The following is a 25,141-nucleotide window of genomic DNA, read 5'->3' as shown; positions in this document are numbered from 1 at the left end:
ACACAAAGGCAGTTATGCAACATTATCTATTCAATGCACAATATTCACATTAATATCAATTCATATACAGCATTTGTTCAATGCACAATATTAAGCTTCTCAGTTCACCAATATGTTTTGCAGAGGAGCTGCTACTGCAGCACAATGTCTTTACATAGGACTTGCTATAATATGGCTAAACAGTATAAAGCCATGCATTTTCCGCTCTTGCAAATATTTCACAATAAAACTCTTTTGAACAAAAGAATGGATTCTGTCAACAGCAGAGTGCTTCTATTTTGAAACGCATACAGAAAGTGTTGAAACCATTTATTTTTGTTTATTCTGCTGTGAAACACAATGTTTATCTGTCTATGTCACAAACACTTCCTGAACCTGTTTCAAAGTAAAAGCACTCCAGGGTTTCTTAATTCATTAATTTGTTCTAAAGGGGCTCTAAGTCCTGACATTTTGTTCCGTACATAATCCGACTTGTATTGAAGGAAATGCAGTAGATAAACCAGCAGCTCCACCGCCAGTAGCGGACACACAGTGCGACAACCGACACGCAGCTGATCTGCGGCGCAACCGCAGCCAGTGAGTCCAGAGAGTTACGGAGATCGAAGGTGAAGACTGTAGAGGTCGACCGGTACATCGCGTACCAGGATCAGGCGTCGGCCTCTGCTCAACTGGAGACAGGAAACGGGAGTCGGCTGGGCTGCCGACTAGAGATCCAAAACAGGCTTACGCCCGAGCAACACTGGCTGCAGTTGCCCCGCAGAACTGCTGCGCTGCACAGAGAGCCTTTAATCAATTAAAGTTATTATTCAAAATTTATATTTTTAATATTAAATATTTTTCTGATAAACAAATTTATTGAATGCCCAAAGACTCACCATTTAATGGTGTCACGCTGAGGGTATAATAATCACAACATGATGATGCCCCGTGTGAGGGAGAGTACAGTTGGCAATAATTTATAATTATGCCTTGTTAATTTTTCATTTTGGCAGTGAAGCCAAACGTTTGAATTCAATTCCACTAGTCTGCCACCGGAGTAGACATTCAACCGTACTTACAAGCAAGTGCATTGTGGTGAAATTTAATTTATTCATAAATTAACTGTTTATTATTTAATTATTAATAACTTCCAATTTAAATCCTCATGGTGTTACACTAAGAGCTTGCTATGGTTGCTAATAACTCCAGTTGTATATTCTTTGTTGAAATTAAGAATTTCTTATAACATTTCAATATCACATATTCAATATTAACTGGTCAAGGTTTAAAATTTCCTGTAAATGTTAAGTGCTGTAATTAAGACATAGCGTGCCCTAAAGCCCTAAAAGTGCAAAATGCTCTTCTCTTCCAGGAGTTTCAAACGGCTAATAAGAAAGCCCTGCACTATTTAGAAGACCTTCACTCAGCCGAGACAGATCTTTGTTTACATAAATTGGAATTGCTAAAATATAAAGTGTTTTTCCCCACGTCAGTCGTTCAGGTAGTGTGATTCAGGTTACTCCGATTCTCAATCCTCCAGTAGTGAAAGGTTCTTTTACAATTGACGTGCCAAATGCAACAGAAAGAGGGAAGGTTAAACTTGTGTTGAAAACCAGCTCTACAGCTGTTCACAAGTTTATTCAGTCACTTCCTTCCAGTGTCACAGATAACTAGACAGAGCTCCGTCAAGCACAAGTAGAGGAATTCTCTTCTACTGCTGATGAGATGACCTCCATTGTTAAAGCATTCCAAATTAAACATTCCCGTCGCGCAAATCCCAGAGATTATTTCAGACATTTAAGAAATGTTTATTTTCAGGGAAAGAACACACCAGGCCTAGAAGAACATCCCACCCATAAGTCCTTGTATTTACGTAACCTACATCCATATATACGCGCAAATGAATCATCAATATGTTTGTACCTTCCTCAGACCATGCGTAGGCACAAATGAGGAAGGTCCGGCTGTCCTAGAAAATGTCAACACACACCCTTTTGACTAAATGCATAGTATATTAATACTCCATTTATTTAAATAAAAACAGTAGATAGACCGCAATAATTTTAATTTACTAATAAATTGACCAAATTTATAAAAAAACTCATCTCTATAAAAACCTGCTGAATTCATAATTATGTTTCTGGAAAAAACTTCTTCTGGAACAATGAGGTTAAAACACTGCGTTACGTCGTCATCTGCGGGAGGAACACTTCTGTCTGCAGGTGTGTGTGTGTGTGTGCGTGTGCGTGCATGCACGTCTCTTTCCCTCTTAACGCGAACTGATAATCACATGTATTCAGTTATTAATCGATGATGTCGGATCATGACTCTGGATCGTTCCGCTCACTTTAACCCAGATGTCCTGATTGTGCACGTTACGTCTCGTGTTGTGTAGCAGGTTTAAACATGTGTCTCATAAACTCTAAAGCGAATCAAACAAACACAAAGTAAACATCAGCACTCTGCCCATGTAATCTGGTATGCTCACTCCATGGCCCAAGATCATCTTTCTTCTTCAAGGTTCCTTACTTCCACCTGGATCATAGCTCCTCTCTTTGGTTTCTGCCATCCCCCATTCAAGTGTGAAGTTCAGAAGCACCTTTGTTCCTATGCATTGCATTCTGATGATGTTTCATAGCTTCAACATGCTCTCGGCTTGTGTTAAAGAGGTGCCTGCTGCCCACTTGTGCCCTGATCTTTTAGTGACTGAGCATGTCTGACTAGTTAGTCCTGAGAGTCTCAATGCATCATTACGATTCTGGACTTCACCACCATGAATTTCTCAACCACAGATGACAGAGAAAGTTGTAGCTGTCCTGATCTTATTTAGAGTCCTACTGTTATGTCCGTGGTCTAGGAAAAACCTAGAAATAACATGTGTCGTGGATCCCCACTCTGCCCATACTCAAGAAAAGGTCATGGGTACAGAATATTAGTTAAACCTAAACCATAAACAAGGGGAAAAGATACATAAAACAAAAAAACCTTCTTCCTTGTACTTACTGCTACTGAAAGTAGTAAGGTGATATGGATACAAAATAATTAAATTAAAACACGACAATAAACAAGCTCACAGTAACTCCTATATCCGAGCATTCACTATTGGATCTCACTACTTATCTCACAACACACAATTCTGCACAACTGTATTACTTACAACAGCGGATCTTACACAAAAACGACATATGCTGGCTTTTTGTTTGAAGTGGGGAGAGATGGACAGAGATTGGTGGCTGTCAGTTTGAGATTAAGAAAACTATAGCTCTAGATTGGTCGAATCCCTGAGGCAGCACTTCTTTGAATTGGCAAATCACCAGGCTTACCTGTTTCCTCATCTGCACACACACTCACACACACACACACACACACACAGTCAAATACACACACCCACACCTGATGGGAGGAGAGAGAGAGAGAGAGAGAGAGAGAGAGACAGCTTCCATGCTGTGCAGCAGACAAAGGCAAGAGGTGAAGTATTAACTCTGCTGCAGAGGTCACATGATCATGTTTAAAGCACCCCAACACCGTTGTCAGCTGTTATCACCACAAACTCTCTTCACATCTCCGTCGGTGTCTTCTATGTGTATGACGCCGCTTTTTCACAAGGAGATAGGTTTTCTTTTAGTTTTTCCCATTTTTGTGTCTGTTACGTTTTAAGACGCGTCATAAACCACTCCACTCGCTTGCGGTGAATCCATCGACTTCTCCTGGATTTCTACAGACTTTATACCAGGTGTCCAGTGCATTTCTGAAAGCAGCTTGAGAGAGCTGCCAAGCCACTTTTGGAGGGATTTAATTGGGTTCTCCTCTGATGTCCTCTTCCTGCACTTGCAGCTTAAATTTTTTTGTCACTTTGCCTGTCCTTATCACCATAATCCTTGATTTCTTTGACTTTAACTTTATACTGGCTCATGTTGCCATGTGGTCAAGCACAGCTAGCACCCATCTTGCCTCCACATGGGTTGTAGTTGTCAAAGTGAGATTGTCCATAAAACCTCCTAGTAGGTGTTGTCGCATGCCTGATTCCATTTTATCATGTGTTGTCATTTAACACACACGTCAGCAAACTAAACTTAAAGGGGTCCAGCAGTTTCTGCTGGATGTCTAAGCTTTGCAGCTCCGTGTATCTCGCATGTATCTCTCTGTGGCTGTCTGCCGAGAGGCACTTCTGCTGCTGCCTTTTAAACCTGAGGATCAATCAGCACAGCTTTCACCTGTGCTGAAAAAAGAAGCTCATTAAGAAAAGTGAAAAAACCTGTGTGGACACTTGGCGTCTCAGCAGGAAGACAAAGAGAAGACAGCGTTCACCTTGTGGCTTAACCAAAGAATCTATCAATCAATCAATCAAATTTGGTCCCCCGACATTCTAGACCTATAGCAGCATAACTAAGAGCAGGTCTAAGACAAGCCTGGACCGGCTCTAACTATAAGCTTTATCGTAAAGGAAGGTTTTAAGCCTACTCTTAAACGTACAGATGGTGTCTGCCTCCCGAACTGAAAGTGAGAGATGATTCCACAGGAGAATCATCTCCCACTTTGTCCATAATCTACTGGTATGGAAAAAGAAAAGACAATTTAATTAGATTTTGATATTGGAAATGTGTTGTGGTAGTAATTTAAGTTAATGAAAATGATACAAGTGGACTCACCTTGATTACAAGTGATGTGAATATTACTGTTTATTAGAGTGTCAAGTTTATTTTCTATTTTTGATGTACCTACGTACAGTTAAATGGATATTCTGTCTTTAAAGGTTATCAACCTGCAAAAAAACTCTTAACCCTGAAAAATGAAACCGTGAACATTCTACAATCAATATCAAACCTCCATTGTGCTCTTAAGTGGATTGAAAATAAAAAAGGAGGAAAAGAAGAGTGAGTTGTCCCTTGCATCCTTTAAAGTTAACCAGGCCGTTTTCAAGTTTGGGCAGGAGGTGAACAAAAACCTTCTAGAACTTGATAGTTGATAACAACTGCTGACGGTGACGAGACAAGAGGATTAAAGGCCTGATAAAAGTCTGAAAAAAAGGCAGAGGAAACGACCTAAAATAAGTCAAGAACAAGCTAGGAGAGTGGAGTTCATCATAGCACAAACAATTGCAGGAGAGGAGAAAAGTGCATCTGTGACAGCTTCAATGGCAGCAGCAGCAGCAAACACGGCGACTAGACCAGCAGCAAAGACCACACCCATTGTAAAAATAAAGGCTACGAGTTTGCCTAGATTTCATGGCTGCAGATGAATTTTCCACCGATGGAAGAGCCTGCAAGAGAAAGTAAAGAAGGTGCAGTTTTTTGACAGCATTGATGAAAAAATCTCCAGAGACCTCCGGCTGTCTACATACAACACTGCAGAAGACGATGTTCAGGATGCATGAAAACAGATTTGGAAATAAGTCTACAATCGCCTTGGAGGTAATGGAAGAACTGTAGAAAATTCCTGTCTTAAGGACAAATCAGCCAAGAAAAGTTATCGACTTGATCCAGACAGTGGAGAAAGCCCTGGCATATCTCACAGAGCTTGGAAACACAGGTGCCATCAAAAACCCACTGTTAACTAGGTCCATGGAGAGCAAGCTACCTGACACTGTGAAAAAGGACTGGTTTGTCTTCATGGTGAACCCCAACAATATAGTCACACCAGACAACCATTTTGACAGTCTCCTCAAGTTCCTGAAGACACAAGAAGAAAAACTGGAGCAGCTTGGAGTAACTGAGAAAAAACAAAGAAAATTTGAAAGGAAATATTCTACACGTTGCACAAAGAACGATGGAGGATGTATTATCTGTGGAGATGAAAGGCATAAAGAAAAAATCTTCTTTTGCAAGCGATTAAAGGAACTTAAGCTGGCTGAAAAGTTGAGTGCTGTAAAAAGCTGTGAGCATGTGAAAAGTGCTTAGGTTGTCATGAAAGAGAAGATGAATGTAGAGATACCAACTTGTGCAGAAACAGACAGTGCAGGGAGGGGAGCTTCTCAGATCACCATTTCTTTCTCTGTCCAAAAGGGAGAATCCTGGAGGGGCGAGGCAGACAAAGGTGGAGGAAAAAAGCAGAAAGAGACATAAGCTTACAGAGGAGCAAGAGAAATTCATGGCCGAACTCTCCCCAGAAATGGCAGGAAGGCTTTTACCAACGTAACTACAATAACAAACTGTGTTGGAAAATAAAAGTTTGGACTGATAAAGGCTAATGGATTTGAAGAGTTACCAGTTATCATGATGCTACTAGAAGTCACTTCCAATGCAGGGCAGAAAATTGGAACCCTGAGCTAGTAAGAACTAACAGGAGTGGTGTGGAGGCCACTTTTCTGAGGACAGAAAAACAGCTCAAGAGGGAGCCCGAGTGGCAAGCTGCCTACACAGCTCAGGTACATGAAATAGTGGAAAGGATAGAAGCAAGAAAACTCACCACAGAGATTATAAACAGCTGGAAAAGACCAGTGTGGTATGTGAGACACTGGGTGGTACCAAACCCCCATTCTGTGACAACACCAGTACTCCTTGTATGGAACAGCAGCCAAATGTTTAAGGGACTGATATGAACTATCTCATCCTGAAAGGACCTGATGTGCCTAATCCAATCTGAGCAGTTTTACTCAGGTTCAGAAGAGGAGTGTATGCAGCTCTTGGTGACATCAGGAAGATTTAAAATTCTGTGTGGCTTGAAGACTGGGAAATGCACCTCCACAGATTCCTCTGGAGAGACACTCGTGGTGAGGAAAGCAGAGAGTATGGTATTACCAGAGTCAACATTGGCAATCGACCTGCAGGGTGCATAACACAGCTGGCTGTGCGAGAGACTGCAAAATTACCAATGTTAGAAGAAGAGCGTAGAATCCTGGAGGAGGATACCTACGAGGATGACATCTTGACACTTGTCCCACAATGACATAAAAAGGCTGAAGGAAGTGGAGGAAATTCTAAGAGCTGGTGGGGTTTTCCTCAAACCATGGGTCCGGTCGGGGCAAAGTGGGAGGCAAAATCATGTCCAGGAATGAGTCTTTATATTCCCAAATCAAATAAGAGAAGAGGACAATAAGGCCCTGGGAGTCGGATACCTGGTGGAAGAAGATAAGCTCTATGTGATGACCTCAATTAATTTCTCAAGGAGGAGGAAAAAAACGAGAGTAGGCCAAGACCTCCTGGGTGAAGAAGTGAGAGAAAAGACTCCTGACCCTCTAACCAGAAAAGAACTACTAAGCCAAGTAGCTGGTCTTTATGACCCAATCGGCCTGATCACACCTATTAAGCAAAAAGGAGCCATACTCGTCAGGAAAGCATTCCAGGAGGCTGGAAGAGGAAGTCTGACCCGAGAAACTTGGGACAAACACTTTCTGAGGGCCTCAGGGAGGAAGCCACCAAACTGTTTGAGCATGTGCGTCTTGGCAAAATGACTTTACACAGAAGCCTCAAACAAGCTGGCTGGGTTGGAAAATCTTGGGGAATAACATTCTCTGATGGAAGTGACGGAAGTGAAGAGCTACGGTACCGTGGTGTACTTCAGGTGGAAGACAGAGCAAGGTATCCAAGTCAGATTAGTTGAATCCAAGGCAAAGCTTACACTGCTGGACCAAAAAGTAGAAGCAGTCAAGGTAGAAGTCTGTGGTTCAGTCTTTGCAGCCCGGCTCAGAAGATACATTGAAAAGCACAGCCGAATGGAGATAGAACGATGGTTGCACCTACTGGACAATCAAACCGTGTTGGGAGCCATTCAGCGAGACAGTTATGGATGCCAGACCTTCTTTGCCAACTGAGTTGGCGAGATTCAGAAGGCTGGATCTGTTGAGGACTGGTGGTGGATCCCAGGGGACCTGAACATCGCCGACATTGGAACAAGAGGAGCGATTCCTTAGGATCTTTGAGAGGGTTCTGAATGGAAGGATGGATCTGGGTTCCTGAGGCGGCCAGTGGAAGAGTGGCCAAAGAGGAAAGAGGTTGCAGCAGAGGCCAAGGAGGGCATAGATAAACTCCAGAGGAAGGCTTTTTCAGCAGCACTGACTGGAGCTCAGGCAAAGAGAACGCAGTGTCCACTGCAAAACAACCCCCAAGGTAAAGAACCTGTAACTCCTTCAAAGACCTCTAAGAGCATAGGAGAGGCTCCAATCCAGAGAGCTCCAGCTGGCTCAGCAGTAATTGAAGGCTATTCCTACAAGAGATTAAGAGTTATCCAAGCAGAAGTAGAAGTTCTGGAGGAAGTGGAGTCAGTTGGCTGGACCCAATATTTGGTTAAAAATTCACAGTTAAATGGACATTTTGTTATACCAATTGTGAACATTTTTTATTTTTGTCTTTAAAGGTTATCAACCTGAAAAAAAAACTGAAAATTCTACAATCAATATCAAATTGAAAATAAAAAGGAGGAAAATAAGAGTGAGTTGTCCCGTGGGTCCTTTAAGGTTAACCAGGCCGTTGAGAACTTGACAATGTTAGTAATGTTAATTAATATTGTAATAATTAATTATACTGTTATCAAATTAACTGGTATATTGATCCTTTAATTATTACCTAAAGATAAACTTCATTTTTGTTATGCACTTTCTGCCTGGCATTGTATCATTATTTGGTTTAACATACACAAAATGTTTATTGGGTCATGGTGGAGATAGAATATGCAACCTTGCCCTGTAGCTATTAGGATACTGTGGCATATGACGACGCCACTGGCGTCTCACCACAACAGCCACATACAAACCAGTTGCTTTTCAGCATTTTATTTCTTCCAACACACGTGAGCAAACATAAATGAAAGCAACATAAATTGTCCCACACAACCTTTTCAGGTTTCTCTCAGCTCAGCCTCTTCCAGGCTCTCCTCGTGTGTCGGTCTTCAGCCCATGTGTATTCGGCAGCTCTGCTACTGCCTTCCTACCAGAGGATCAATCAGCTAACAACCCTCAGCTGCGCTGATTAATCCTCTGGTAGAGGTGGGGGTGCTCTCCGAGTCACCTCCGTACCCACAGTTACACAATAAAACTATATAAAATCATTAATTTCCTGCAAAGTGAAGACAACAGTGTGAATGCCCTTAGGGAAGTCTGATCCCCTGTGAAAAAAAAAGTGGTAAATGGACTGTGTTTATATGGGGGGGGGCAGTGTCTGAGGGGTAGAGTGGTCGTCTTCAAACCAGAAGGTTGGCGGTTCAATCCTCAGTCTTCCGCATCTGCATGCTGAAGTGTCCTCAGGCAAGATACTGATCCCCTAAATGGCCCTTCATAGATGTTGAATGCACTAAATGTAAGTCGCTTTGGATAAAAGCGTCTGCCAAATGACATGTAATGAATAATAATATAGCGCTTTTCTAGTCTTTATGACCACCCAAAGCGCTTCTGCTCAAACTGTGTGCTTGCACTCATATATTGTTGCTCACACGGATTTCCTGTGCTCCAAGCTTCAGCCCCATTTTGAGAGGGTTGTTGCACAAAAAAAGAAGCCTAGGAGAAATCTGAGAGCAGACGATGAATGCAAGCACACAGTTTGAGCTGAAGCAGAGCAAATTTAAGTGTGAACAGGGGCTATTTGAGTGCAAGGGCAGGATTTTGATGGAAAGTAATACACAATCTGAACATAAATTCAACAAGTCATGTGCTCAAACTGAAAGACCACGCTCTTGAATAAAGATAGGAAAAAAGCTCCAGACACACACACGCAGTGCTTCTATGTGCAGCACATCATTATACACTGCTGGCACACAGTGGTCAGAAAAGACTCACTTTTTACTTTCTTAACTTTATTTTTTACTTTTGTTTTCTCATCTTTACACTTAGTTCTTTATCTATATATCTATAGAACTACTTTCTCGTATATGCATTTAAGAAGCTAGCCTGCACATTATCTTTTCTTTTAGCCAAATCAACAGCTAGCTGATCAGAAGAATACTGCATCAAATGTTCTTTTTGTTAATATTTTTAAATAACTCAATAAAAATATTTTGGGAAATTTTGTGTCATATGACCAATGTCAATTTTTCATGGAGTTTTTATAACAGTCAAGCATTCGAGTCTGGCATAAAAAATAATTAATAAGCGCCATTTCTGACACCAACCCAAGCCTGCATAAGAGGCCTTATAGCTGAGATCCCTGGCAGAACTCCCTGCTGAATAGATGTTATCTCAAGGAGAACCCACCCGTACCCAATGTGAGGATTACAGCAACCGAACCGCAGTTCAATCAGGAGAGACTTAGATTCAACAGTTTAACAAACATCTATTGAGATGTGCACAGAGAAAGTGATGTGAATGTTATAAATCTTTGGGCGTTTTAGACCCCTATGTGATGCTTTTGTCTTTTTCTGTAAAGGGAGCAGAAAGCAAAAAGAAGCAGTCAGTGGGTCCCCACATTGCCCAACAGCTCTCACCATCTAGATGCTGTGCCTTGCTCCACCACCATCAACCGAAACAGAATTGGACGTGACAAGAAGAGGACCTTTCCCCTGTGGTGAGAAGGCTTGTTAATAGACTTTTGCTTTGAATATTTCATTTGTGTATTTAGTGAATTGTTTTCTGTACCTATACTTTGTGGGTGTTTTTTTTCTTTACAACTTAATTTGAAATGTGTTTCTAATTCTAAACATAAAGAATAAATTAAATATAAATAAGCCATACAACTAAAGTGAGTTTTAGGAAGCACTGTAAAAAAAGGTCAAGTAAGTTGCTGTACTGTAAAATTACTGTAAAAGATCCTAATTCAAAAACTATATTTTCTTGATTAGTACGATCAAAAACCTTCAATAAAGTGTTAACACATTCTGAAGAATGTAAAATATATCGTTTTATTTTGGAATACAAAAAGTAAAGAAGAGAAAAAGCATTGTGTTTAGATTTAATGTGTAAATTGGTAATTAAAAAACCTATAGCAGTACAATTTAAATACAATATTGACTCATTTGGTTTGTAGAAAGAATTACAGAAATAAACTAAGTTTACGAGATTTTCACTGTTTCAATTAATGTAGAATAGTAACTTTATTAGAAGTAGAGTACAAACCACTATCTATTCTAAAACACCTTTTTTAATATGAAAATGTACAATATACAATTTGTTTTCTATTAGGCTATTATAACAGTTCTTCTGAGCCCTCCAATAGGAATTGAAAAAATAAAAATGCCATAATTCAGCCTCTGAAATAGATGGAGAAAGCAGGTCCCTTTTTCGTTTGTTAATTAGCTTGCATTAGTGTGTCGGTATAAAAACTTGGTTGATAATCAGCCAAACACCTCAGTATACTGGTATATCATTACACACTACGTAAATAAATGCAAAACATTGCAATCTGAGCATATTTGCACATTCCTGCACTTATGTCAACTTATATCTGCATGAAACATGAAAACCTCCAGCAAAAATTACAAAAAACTGCACAATATGATTTTACAGTTACCAATATCACTCGTTCATTCTGCCTCAGCATCATGCCTCTTGGGTCAGACCACAGGACTTCTCCTACATCACAGGCAATCCTCTCCCTCGCTAACCAACAGGAAAATCCTTTTGCATACCCAATCCAGCCTTGAATAGAGTCTTCTCCTATATCATCACATGCTGCATCTATTGACTGGAGGAGTATGGGTTTAGGGGTTTCGGTCATACACTTTCCATTGTCAGGCTGAGAAAAAATCTTCTGTTAGATTTAGGAGTGTACAACGGGAAGGCAAACATTGTGACATCACTGTTTATTGATAAACAATCACATACTCTTTGACCAAAGTGAAAGCTCACATTGTTTTTATTGAAAGTAGAGGTTGACACTCATTTTGCTCTGGAACAACTGGACTCATTCTGCAACTTTGCCAGGAAGAGTGGTGTGGCAAATGAAAATGGGTCTCCCCACAACAGCCAGAGACAAACCATTCGCTTTTCAACATGCTTTTTAATTCTATCAAACAGGAACAAACATAAGTCTTTGAACAACTCAACTCAGGGCTCCAGACTAACTTTTTCAACTAGTAGCACTGGTTTTAGATGCACCACTCACAGCAACATGCAACGCAACACATTCATATTTTTTCCCATCTTAACTGTTAATAGAAATAGAAAATTTACAAAATAACAACCACAATAAAACCAGTAAACATGGAACTTCTCTTACAGAATGCCTCTACTTCCCCTCCCTTTAGAGCACATCCCTCTGAGGACCACTATAGGGCCTGGCACCTCTGAAGGCCAACCCTTCTAGCTCTTTTGCCCTGACTGAACCTCATCTGTACAGCCTCCTTGGCATCAACCTCATCCAACCTAGTTCCCTCAAGACCGATTCACAAGGTTTTGATTCAATATCGATTCAGTTAGGGATATGTCAGTCTACAATACCAATTTTGCTTGGATATGAAAGGAATTCTCAGAGAAATAAAGTCTGAAATTTTTATTAGAATCAAAAATATTATAATATCCTCATAAATAAAATAAACCACACACACAACCAAAACAGTAAATAAAATGGACTCTCTGGCTCTGTTAACAAAAATTGCACCAGAATAAATATTAAACATTTAGCACAGATTATGTGTAACCAGCTCAGTAAACAGGATGGGATGATTATGATCTAGATGACAAACTTACGATCATGTATTTAGTTATTAATCAATGGTGTCGGATCATGTATTCATGTCACTCCGGCACTTTAACACTGAGTCCGGGCTGTTCGCATAACATCTCATGGTATACAAACATCAAACAAACAAACACTAGGAAAAATTCATACACTGATCAGGTCCTAATAACTTGTGATGAGTGTTGGTGTTTTTTAGTTAAAGGGGACATAGCATGCAAATTCCACTTTGTTAGTGCTTCTACACGTTAATGTGGGTATCTGGCATGTCTACCAACCCAAAAACTCTGGGGAAAAAACACTCGCGCGTTTTGTTATAGTTCCTCTAAGTCAGAAACGTCATGCTTGAGCGACTCGATTGCGCTTCCTGGGTATTGTGTCGTAACAAGGAACTGGAAGTCTCCCTACATGGTCTTGGCCCCCCCCCGTCCCCCCACACTCGTTACTTCCGGGTTTACACCGGAGGCTACGAGGCTACGAGGCAGCGCAGCGCCGTTCCCAAGCACGCAGCCGGGCTGTTCGCACGGGACGAGCATTTCTCCGCTGGTCAGCCCGCGATTCACTCACATGTGGCATTTGTCTGGATCGTTGGGACTGGGAGGCTGCAGCAGCTGCTCGGGCGCGACCGCTCGCTCTCCCGTGCGTGAGCTGGAATTTGTGTCAGCGCCACACAGCCAGCAGTGTGGAAGACTTCCGCAGTGTTCAGCACTACTGTAACCCCCGAACCCCGACATTCAACGGGTACAACAACAAGCGGAGAAAGCAGAATCGCGGGCTGACCTTATATATACAGTCTATGGGGCTGACCAGCGCGGAGAAATGCTCGTCCCGTGTGAACAGCCAGGCGGCTGCACGCTTGAGAACGGCGCTGCGCTGCCTCGCAGCGGTCTTCCACACTGCCAGCTGTGTGGAAGACTTCCGCAGTGTTCAGCTCTACTGTACGCCGGGTTACAGTAGTTACGCCGGGTTACAGTAGTTACGCCGGGTTACAGTAGTTACGCCGGGTTACAGTAGTTACGCCGGGTTACAGTAGTTACGCCGGGGTACACCGGACGCGGAAGCGCCGCTGCAAGGCAGCGCAGCGCCGTTCTCCAGCACGCAGCCGCCTGGCTGTTCACACGGGACGAGCATTTCTCCGCTGGTCAGCCCCATAGACTGTATATATAAGGTCAGCCCGCGATTCTGCTTTCTCCGCTTGTTGTTGTACCCGTTGAATGTCGGGGTTCGGGGGTAAATGATGGTCTTCATAGCCCCCCCCCCCCACCCCTCTCTTTCTCTCTCTGTCTGTCTGCTTGTGTGCTTGTAGTGGATGGGCAGAGGGGGACATTTAATTATGTGATTGGGAAAATTAAAACTCCAGGACAACAGAAGGGGAATACAAAGTATGGGATGCATATTTGATAATTTATATCATATAAAATATGTAATTTATATCGTTTAAAATCATGGGGGGGGGAGGGGGGAGGGGGGAGCTGGCTCATTAGCATTTAAAGGAACAGGCACTCAAAACAGGTCACTCTGTGGAGGGCTGTTTTATACAGGGTAAAAAGGGTGCTGTTTTATATGATCCTTGTGGTATTTTGACCAAAGTATGTTACAGACATTTCATTAAGACCCCAAGGAACCATATCAACTTGTGGTAAAATGGGCATGCTATGTCCCCTTTAAAGTGAGTGCACGTCAGCAGGAGTGTGGAGGGAGGACACAGAAACTCCAGCAAACCAACTGCTCCTTCTGCTCTGATCATTGTGTGTGAATGAGTGGGGGGCGGGGCCCTGGAGCCTGTATGTATGTATGTATGTATGTGTGTATGTGTGTGTGTGTGTGTGTGTGTGTGTGTGTGTGTGTGTGTGTGTGTGTGTGTGTGTGTGTGTGTGTCAGTCTGAAGAGTCTGGGTGCACACACAAAATGTTCCGCTCACTCCTGGTATTTTACGTGATGGCCTAAACAATGATGATTTTAACATGTTTGCAAGTCGCAGTGGTGCGATTAGTTGTAAAATGTACTCCAGCTGTCTCCAAAAATAGTCACAAAATGAGACTAAATGGTCGCAGTCAGGAGCCCTGTGATAGAGGGAATTTTTAAACAGTAGTCAAGTGATTAAGTTTCAGTGGTCAAAGGTGAGAGACCATGTATGAATCTTGGGGGAAAAAGTATGTAGAAATATATATATATATATATATACACAGAAACTGCACTGGTTGGTGAAGGCATACAACCGCAGTGCGGTAATTGTAGTTGTATACTCAGTATACTGAGTCAGTGTGCATGGAAATGGACAGACAGCTGTCCATCTCTGTTCCAAGGTATTCATATGACTGAAACTGCTCTACCAGCTGACACTGGATACTGAGAGGTTGACAAATAGGGGATTCTGACTTCCCTTGCCACCACAGCACAACTCCTTGGTCTTTGTGGTGTTGAGCTCAAGTGAATTTTCACTAAATGTTTTTTTGAGCAGGTTGTCTACTGCATGATGGTCTTTAAACAGAGCATTGGTGCCAGTCAGGTGGGCCACCAGGGCCATGTCATCCGCATACTTAAAGTGTCATTCCTTTGCTGCTGCAAGAGATGTTGTTAAACGGAGAAGAGAATGGATAAACATAATCTTGGGAGCCCTGTGTTTAAAATCAGTTTACTGGATTTAAAACCATTTAAAAACACCTGTTGTGGTCTGTCCTGTAAAAAACTCATCCATTAAACCAGTGTCGGGTGGACCTGAAAGACTGAAAGGTAGTGCAGCATGGTGTTTGTGTGTATTGTATGTAAGTCCATGGAAAAAAAACCCTAGTGTGGGGGTGTGCATAGTCCATGTGTTTGTTCAATGTCTATTGTGAGACTTGCATTCTCTACACTCTGTTTTGCGTTATAGGCAAACTGAATTGGGTCCAGATTGTCTGACAGCATGCTGAAGAGGTGGTCACACACTACTCTTTACATCCATTTGATTTGCAGAGTGCTGATGTTAGAGGCACCAAGTCAGTTAAACTTCAGGATATCAATCTGTCCATTTAGTAAGCACAAGTCAGAATCAATTTCACCTGCTTTGGTGCAAATGAAAGTGACAAGAGAGGCAAAAGCAAGACAACCCCCCAAAAGTGTATGGTTTTACATGTGGTGGGCACATACCTTTTGTTCTCTCCTTATCCTTCCTGACTGGTTATTCTCTAGTTTTGTGTTCTGCTAGTGTCCTTGTCAGTACTTGCAGCATTAGTTGGTACCTGCAGCCCAATCAAGAGCATGGAGGAGGTACCAGGAGACCAGCCGTTACACACGAAGAGCTGGATAGGGCAGTAGAAGGGCTTCAACCCAGCAGCAGGACCGTTATCCGCTCCTTTGTGCGAGGAGGAGCAGGAGGAGCACTGCCACAGCCCTACAAAATGATAAATTCCCTAAGTTGATCCAGCAGGCTACTGGTGTGCATGTTTCTGACCAAACTGTCACAAACAGACTCCATGAGGGTGGCATGAGGGCCCGAGATCCTCTAGGCCAGGGGTAGGCAAGCTTTACTATCAAAAGAGCCATTTTTCCCCCTCTTCCCCCAAATAAAATTTGTCTGGAGCCGCAAAACATATTTAATAACACAGCTTATAAAGTATTATATATATATATACACAAAACTATAGTTTGTTGCATTTATGAAACTATAGAACAACATAAAGAAAACTTGACATTTTATTGCTATTTTTACCTGTTACAACAAAGGAAAACACCAACTCTTACCAACTCTCAACTCTCACACTGGCATGTGTAGGCCTACTTTGAAATAAATTAAACAAATAACTATGCAGGCCTATTTGAGTCCTCCCCATATTTGTGTGAAATATATAAAATAAGAAGTAGCCCACTTTGAAATAAATAAAAACATATAGCTTAAAAAGATATATTTTAGTTGACGAAATATTAAAACAAAAAGTGAGAGCAGGTCAGACTGGAAGCGGACACAGAAACTGAAGCTCGGTACAAACCAACTGCAGCTTCTGCTCTGATCAAGAAGCTGCAGCGCTGATCCCTGAGCAGCTGTGACCAGAGAAACTCTGTGTTTCCACTGTTAAGAAGCTGCCAGTAAGTCACTTACACTTACTGCTCTAGTAGGACCTGTGCGCATAGCCCAGCACCGTGCAGCTCGATTAGCAAACCCAGAATTGGCAGGTCCGCCACTGGCACTCTCTTCACAGTTCTCTTGCCCAGACGTTGTCGGAGTGCATACAGGCATGTAACGGCCATACACACTACTGAGTCACATTATGGGTTGTCGTGATGAAATTCGTGCTAGTTGGATCAGCCTGTGATTACAATTTTTTACATAGATTTTGCAGTTTCTGGAGTCCAGCCCTCAATGGGTTGATGAATTTGGTTTCCATTGACCATTGTTATGTCATTTTGTTCTCAGCAAATTATATGTGGCACTTGACGATGCCACCAGGGTCTCCCAAACACAGCTACTTTTCAGTATCTTTATTTGGCTGGGAGAGCACCTCAGGTGGGTGATTGATCCCCACCTGTTCGAGAGGATCAATCAGCGCAGGTGAGAGCTCTCGGCTGATTGATCCTCAGGTTGAAAAGGTAGCAGCAGAGCTGCCTCAGGAGAGACACTCAGAAATGAGACTGAGCTGAATTTATGGTTGCACTGTGTGAGGAATATTATGCTGAACAGCAACAGTTGTGTCTCTGGCTGTGTGTTGGGGAGGCCCGTGGCATGGTCAATTCTCACATTTACAAAAAATAGACTTAATCTCTATGTCTAAGAATTGAGGGAGGCCCAGATTCTTCCCTGGAAGGAATCTCTGGTCAATATTGATGTAACATAATTTGTATGTGCTTGTTGGACAGCTCCGCTGTTTAAAGGCTTCGCACAGGTTACTCCACCAAGAGCCGGATTTTCTCATCAACTGACGCCTCTCCGGAATTGAGTTTAATTTTCTTCCGGGCGCATGTTAGCAGTTCCTCTAGCCTTTTCAGGAGTCTGGAGGTGTGTGATGCTGTGTCACAAATATGTCAATGTCTATAATGGTTGTTTCCACTGTGAGGCACTAGAGTTTTTTGGGTACTTTATTTTACTCCCATCATGCATCGCTTACACGTCACTTCCGGTATAACCGGCATGAATGGTCTATCACTATTTTCATCTTGTAAGGTCTAAAGTGTTTTTTCTAAACAACAGCACTGCATTTTCATATACAGTATGTATATATATATTTTTTTGTCTGTTTTTGTGTCTGTCACATGTTAGAAACACCATCACACCCACTTGCTTGCAGTGAATTTTGGTTAAGATTTCCTGTTGTGTTTTCACAACGGCTTATTAAGTAATTATCTAGAGTTTTCGCTTGGGGGCTGGCCCAGAGAAAGTCAGGATCCTCTCAATCTGACATTGCATTTTCACATACAGCCCCTCCAGAGAATGTCAGGAGATTATGTGGAGTTCAGTCCATGTTCGAAAGCAGCTTCATTTACTTTTGTTCATTCACCCCTGAAACAAAACAATACTTGGCTACTTCATGACTAACAAATGGACTTGACAGGAAGCACATATGGGCTACAGATTTTGGAGCACATGGGGAAAAAAACAACACACACACACACAGCAGCAGAGTTGCACTGTTACTTTTCCCTTAGGTTCTGGCTCATAGTGGCGAATCTGACCCGGGAGAAACGTGATCGCTAGAATCATTCTACAGTAGAATTTAGTTGTAGGAGGCGGAACGGAGCTGCCTCAATCACTGTTTTCACCCTCAATCTCTGTTTTCAAATTCTCTGTTCCCTCTCTATCCCCTTTTTATTCTCTTCTTCTGACAATGATTCACTGACAGAAAAACCTGTCAATAATCTGAATATCTAAAATGTATTATCTAGGGCAGCAGGGCGACATCTGATTGGCTGCAGTTTTTGCAGTCTCTTGCGATACAGCTATAGCACGTTTTGATATCGCGATGATGATAGATTTTTAGATATAATGTGCAGCCCTACTGCTGGTCGTGTCAAACTTGACCTTGGGATTCAGCAGACAGCAGATTAGTAAGGGGGGCGACTACCATGTAGGAATTTTTAGGAAACCTTTGATAATACTGTACCATGCCAAGAAAGTGCATCAGCTCCTTCTTGGTAGAGGGGGTTGGAAACTGATCAATGGCGAGAACTTTAGCTCTAACTGGCCAACCACCCTCCATTTGGCCAGATTATCAAACATAGTATGGATGCAATCTACATGCTCTTCCAAAGTTTCACTATGAATGACCACATCATCTAAAAATATACTGCGTACCTTTGAACCACACCACTACTTTATTCAATAACCTTTGAAAGGTTGCGGGCGTGGTTCGCAACCCGAATGGCATGACATGTAAGAATAAGTCCTGAGGGTGTTATGAATGCAGCAATGTCTCAAGCTCGTTTGGACAGTGGTACTTGACAGTAACCCTATAAAAGATCAAACTTACTGACAAACTGACAACCACAATCCTCCATAAAAAGAAGTGGATAGGAATCCAGGTTAGTGATAACACATGGGGAGGCCCAGATAGAACTAGATGGCTCTGCAATGTTGTGCCCCAGCATATATTTCATCTCTAACTCCAGCTGAGTGTGTTTTTCCTGAGAAACCTGGTAAAACCTCTTGCTTATACCCCCTGGAGATCCCTCCCCACTGGAAGGGGAAAATAAGGTTTTTACATATTTACATGGCATAACTGGTTAGACGGAGTGGATATCAGATAAAATTCACATCTGAAACCTGCCGCACAAAAGAATAAGATCCTGAAAACCTCTCCTGAAAAGGAGAACCCACCACTGGGAAGTTTGCCAGAACCTGATCTCCTGGGCTAAAGACATGTACTTCGGCCTGGCGATCGTACAATCTCTTTATTTTACCCTTTCCCAGATTTGTTTTTGTCATTTTACCTGCCTCGTACAACCGCCTATTGAATACATTTACATAATTTGTTAGATTCGAAGAAGGAGGAGGCTTCTTCCAGTCAGCTTGTAACACAGCTAGAGGACCGTGAACGGTGTGACCTAACACAAGATTGTTTGGGCTGAAACCAGTACTCTCTGAGTTACATCGCAAGCAGCTAGCATTATTCCCCCATGATGACATGTACAGCCGCACGTCATCCTTTCACCGCTGGCTGTCGAGGTGGTGTCCACAAAACAACATGGGCTTCGTAGACAATTGGTGAAGTATTTGGGAAAAACTTGTTCTGATTAGCAGAGATTGCATTCATCCCACTTTAGATTTGGACAGTCCACACCATGACAATCCACAATTGAGACCATCAGGCAGAGTTGCAGTCTTAAGCACTTCTCTGCGCTTCTATTAGAAGTTCAAAGTTCAAAAAGTTCAAGTGTTTTATTTGTCATATATACAGTCCTGTACAATGAAATTCTTACTTTGCCTTCTGCTACAAAAAAAGTGTTTATAGAAAAAAAAAAATACATATATCAAGTATAACTATATGCAATCATTCTCAAATTTAGAACTTCCTCAGACCATGCGTACGCACAAATGAAGGTCCGGCTGTCCTAGAATGCGGTGAGGCGCATTACTCCGCTGGTCAACAAGTGACTCTGCTCCTCTGATGTTCTCTAATCACTCATACTTTAAACTGATCTTTAAAAAAAAAAAATGCTGAATTCTTATTTATGTTCCTGGATAAACTGGGCATCGCTTCTTCTGCAACAAAGAAGTTAAAACACCACGTTGAGTCAATCTTTGGGAAGAATTTTTCTTCTCCTTTCTTTCTCGTCTCTGTCCCTCCTCACAAACAAACTGATAATCACATGTAATTAGTTATGAATCGATGATGTCGGATCATGACTCCGGATCGTTGCGGTCACTTTAACCCTGATGTCCTAACTGTGGGCGTCACGTTACATCTTGTGTTGTGTAGCAGGTTTAAACATGTGTCTCATAAACTCTGGAGCAATCAAACAAACACAAAGTAAACATCAGTCCTGTATATATCCTAATAACTTGTTAGCAGTTATGGTGTTTATTGTTAAAGTGTAAAGTGAGCGCAGGTCACAGGAGGAGGAAACAGACTCCGGCAGAGACACAGGATGACCGGACCTTTTAATGTGCATCTGTCCTGATCCTGAAGCAGCACTGTTATATAATTATTCAGCAGAGTTCACGTCCATGTCGCATCTAAGAATGGAGAAATGTCCAGAGCTCTAGTGCTCAGCACTGTGCAGGACACAGCATGCAGCGCCTCAGTTATTGCAGCCCAGGTTTCATTTTTTAAAACATCGTCACTCTACGCTGTGCCGCTACTTCCTTTTGTGGCTTCTACCTCCGACCCAATTGTTTCAATTACTGCTGTGATATTCTTTTCTCTCTTATAACTTCAGTTTCTCTGTTCAGTACACCGCTCGCTTCATGACAAACGGTTGTCCTTATATGGTGAAACAGAGGCGTGGCAGTATGCTAATTACAGAGAGCGGACACGCGCCTATCGATTTGGAATGATTCTGATTCATAATCATACGCATGGTGGTGAGAACTAAATTGGCTGGTGCACACGTATCATGAATCCGGCGGCATTTTTCACACGCACTTTGTAACAGCCCCTGGCTGGCAAAGCATGACGCAGAGAGTTTCAGACTGATGCGTCACGGCTCTTTATTCAGACAATACATCGTGGCGCCGTAGAAACACCGTAAAACTAGAACGACAGCAAGTACAACATAATCATTTAATAAAAGACAAATACAACCGTTAAAATACCTAAACATCAGCTAAACAAACAAATAACCACATGAGACAAGTTTGACGGGTTAATGTGACATAGCGACTCCTGTTCCGCGCTACCTGTAGCAAAGTGAATAAAACCTGCTTCCTACCTCATTCCGCTCGGCGAGGGGTGTTAAACGAGGATTAAAATAGGTCCGTAAGGTAAGGAATCGCCGTGCAGCTGGCGTCCTGTCGTTTCCGCTGCTACCATCCTTAAGACGCAGCTGTACGGCAGGTGTTTTATATCGGCTCGGACCGGAAGCGAGGGATTTGGTGTGTATATTACATCTGTCCGTGCCGTGAAAGCTACAGGCATTTACGCGAGGTGAGTCGCTACGTTTAAAAAGGACAACAAATTACTAACTTAAATAACACGATACATACTTGAACATAAAGTACAAAATAAACCCAACCCAAATAATAAATGAAACAATCTGCATAACCTACCAGGTTTAGCAGTCAGTTACACTCCCACTAAATCCTGATATAAACAATTCAACCAATTGTACTATACAGGATTTCTCGGCCATATCTAATTGTCCTTTACAGTAAAATATCTAGGGATGTTATGCATGTGATATTATCTATGTGCAGCATGTTTATACTATTTGCTCTCGAGGAGGAGCACCAGTTTCTGGACGGGTTTCTCGACGAATGAGGGTTTGGATGAAAGACCTTGCCTTTTCATTGCTTTCCGCACTCCTGTTTGAATCTTGACCCGACGAACGAGACCGTCGCTGTCTGGAATTGCTTCAACCACTCGTGCTAGTAGCCACTGATTCCTTGGGAGGTTATCGTCTCTGACGATGACTATATCATTTACTTTCAGGTTACGTCGTGGTACATGCCATTTCTGTCGCTTACAGATGTTCAAGAGATACTCTTTTTTCCACCGACTCCAAAACTGTTCAACCAAATACTGGACTCTTCGCCACCTCTTTGTTGCATACAGATCCTCCTTAACAAACTTCCCAGGAGGTGGCAAAGGGACTTTGGACTTCATCATGATGAGGTGGTTGGGAGTCAATGGCTCTTGCGCCTTGGGATCATTGATTCCATCCACAGTAAGGGGGCGACTGTTAACGATGGCCATAGCTTCATAGAACAAAGTTCTGAGGGAAGCATCGTCAATTCGACCGGAGCATTGTGCAAGGGTAGCATTCAGCACGCTCCTAACGGTCCGGATTTGGCGCTCCCACACACCACCTGCATGGCTTGCAGAGGGGGCAGTAAAGACGAATTCGCAGTGGTTTTCAGCTAGGAAGAGTTCTATTTGCTTAGTGTCAGATTGTTTAAAAGCTCCTCTCAACTCATTCCTAGCACCGACAAAGTTGGTACCTTGATCACAGTGAAGTTGTCGGACAGCTCCTCTGATACTGATGAAGCACCTAAAGGCATTTATGAATGCATCAGTTGATAGGTCTTCCAGCATCTCAACATGGACTGCTCTAGAAGAAAGGCAAGTAAATATTAGACCATATCTTTTATACTCCTTGCGAGCCTTCTTGACAAGAAATGGGCCAAAGCAATCCATTCCACTATATGCAAAGGAGTCTGAAATTTCAACTCGCTCTTTGGGAAGTTCAGCCATTCGTTGCACCTCGGTAGATCGTCGAAGTTTCCTACATTGCACACAATCACGAATCAGCCTGGCCACTAGCTTACTCCCACCAATAACCCAGAATCCATTTGCTCTGAGTTCCATTTGAGTCTGGCTTCGGCCCTGATGGCAGGTCTTAATATGGCAATGAGCCAGAATCAGCGCGGTGATAGAACTCTCCTTTGGAAGGATTATTGGGTGTTTTAGTTCGTGACCAAGAGAAGACTGCTTCAATCTTCCACCAACACAAAGAACTCCATCATGTAGGATCGGGTCAAGGGGAAAGAGATAACTTGATCTTGAAATACTCTTACCCTTTAGGAGCATTTCCAACTCTTTAACAAAGGCTTGCTGTTGAACAAGTTTGATTATAACTCAAGCAGCTTTTTCTCGTTCTTCGATAGTCACAAGCTCACTGTGTTCTCCTTTTAATCCAAGCCTCTTAATCCTTGCGACCACTTTGAGAAACTTTGTCCAAGAAGAAAACTGGCCCATTTGATGAAGGATGTCTGGGCAGTCATTAACCTTGGTTACGGACACAAAAACTGCTTTAACTTCTGGGTCACCAACGAGCAGTTCAGTTAATGGATTTAATGTCGGATGTACCTCTTGCTCCCAGAGAAACTTGGGTCCTGGGATCCAGCTTGAGGGCAGAATTTGCGTTGCATGGAGCCCTCTTGATGCATGATCGGCTGGGTTATTTGTGGTGTCAACATAATGCCACTGGCTGGGATCGGTATTCTCCCTTATCAGTTGGACACGGTTTGCAACAAAGACATGAAACCTACGTGCATCATTGTTGATGTATCCCAGCACCACCTGGGAATCTGTCCAGAAGAACTGCTCATCAATTTCCATGTCTAGCTTGTGTTTCAGCATGACGCTTAATTTGGCTGCCACTACAGCCGCTGAGAGTTCTAGTCTTGGGATGCTTGTCACCTTTGTTGGTGCAACTCTTGCTTTGGCCATTGCGAGGCTGCAATGCACTCTACCTTGTTCATCCTTGTACCTGAGGTATGAGCAGGCCCCGTATCCCTTGCTGCTGGCATCAGAGAAGTGATGTAGTTCTGTTCTGATTATGTTGCCAAAGTCTAGTGGGTGGTAACATCTTGAAATGGCAACATCCTTTAACCTCAGAAGGCCGACCTTCCACTCCTCCCACCGTGATCTCAAATCTTCAGGCAAGGGGTCATCCCATCCAAAGCCTCTGCGACATAGGTCTTGTAGTATACACTTTCCGTTTAGGGCAAAAGGGGCGATGAACCCAAGTGGATCATAAAGAGCAGCTACAACTGATAATATACCTCGGCGAGTTGAGGGATGGTCTTTCAATCTGATATTAAAGCTAAAAGTGTCTTTTTCTATTGCCCACTGAATACCAAGTGCATGTTCCGTCGGAATAATGCCCATCTTCAACTCAAAAGGTTCAATGGTTGGTGCTCTTTCTGAGGGTTTCACACAGTCCAGGACCTCCTTTCGATTTGAGTTGAACTTGTGAAGGCGTAGCCCTCCATTATTGCACAAGTCCTGTGCCTCAACGACCAGTTTCTTAGCTTCCTGGACTGATGAAACACTGGCTAGCCCATCATCAACGTAAAAGTTTTTCTCGATGAAAGCCGATGCGGCTGGATGGTCAATTGCGTGTTGCCGTGCCAGATACTTTAACCCGAAGTTGGCGCATCCTGGAGATGAAGCTGCTCCAAAAAGGTGGACGGCCATCCTATACTCCTGTGGTTCCTTTTCCAGTTCTCCATTCTCCCACCAAAGGAACCGTAGATAATTACGACATCCAGGACTGATGAGGAATTGGTGGAACATTTTTTCAATGTCGCAGATGATGGCTACAGCATCCTTCCTGAAACGACAGAGAACTCCTACAAGGGAGTTGATTAAGTCGGGTCCGGTTGATAGGGTGTCATTCAAGGAGATGCCACGGAATTTAGCCGAGCAGTCAAAGACAACTCTTAGTTTCTCAGGTTTTTTGGGGTGGTAAACAGCATGATGAGGGAGGTACCAAATGATCTCACCTTCGGTTGGACTGGGTGCCAGTTCTGCATCACCTCTCTTAATGATTTCTTCCATGAATTTTTTGTAGTGGTCATGATATTTTTTATTAGCCTTTAACTTCTTCTTCAAACACTGAAGGCGAACGGTAGCTTATCTCTTGTTGTTTGGTAGCAAAGGTGGACTGACACTCTTGAAGGGGAGAGGCATTTCAAAGTGTCTGTCCTCCTTCTGCTTGATGTGTTTACTGAGGAACTGTATGAACTGAACATCCTCCTGAGATACATA

General features: G+C 42.6%; 1 protein-coding gene across 2 annotated transcripts in view; it reads left to right on the top strand.

Moving 5' to 3' along the window:
- Positions 1-25,141, top strand: part of LOC117771928 (SWI/SNF-related matrix-associated actin-dependent regulator of chromatin subfamily B member 1-like) — a 54,698-nt gene that overhangs the window by 7,012 nt on the left and 22,545 nt on the right. For both annotated transcript variants that reach the window (XM_034602843.1, XM_034602844.1), the window contains exon 4: positions 10,272-10,409. In XM_034602843.1, the coding sequence (XP_034458734.1) occupies positions 10,272-10,409 (138 nt within the window). The remainder of the gene's footprint in view (positions 1-10,271; positions 10,410-25,141) is intronic.

Source organism: Hippoglossus hippoglossus, chromosome 12, assembly GCF_009819705.1.
Source record: "Hippoglossus hippoglossus isolate fHipHip1 chromosome 12, fHipHip1.pri, whole genome shotgun sequence".
Lineage (NCBI taxonomy): Eukaryota > Metazoa > Chordata > Actinopteri > Pleuronectiformes > Pleuronectidae > Hippoglossus > Hippoglossus hippoglossus.
Note: the sequence above shows the minus strand (reverse complement) of the source record. Positions and strands in the feature narration are given on the sequence as shown.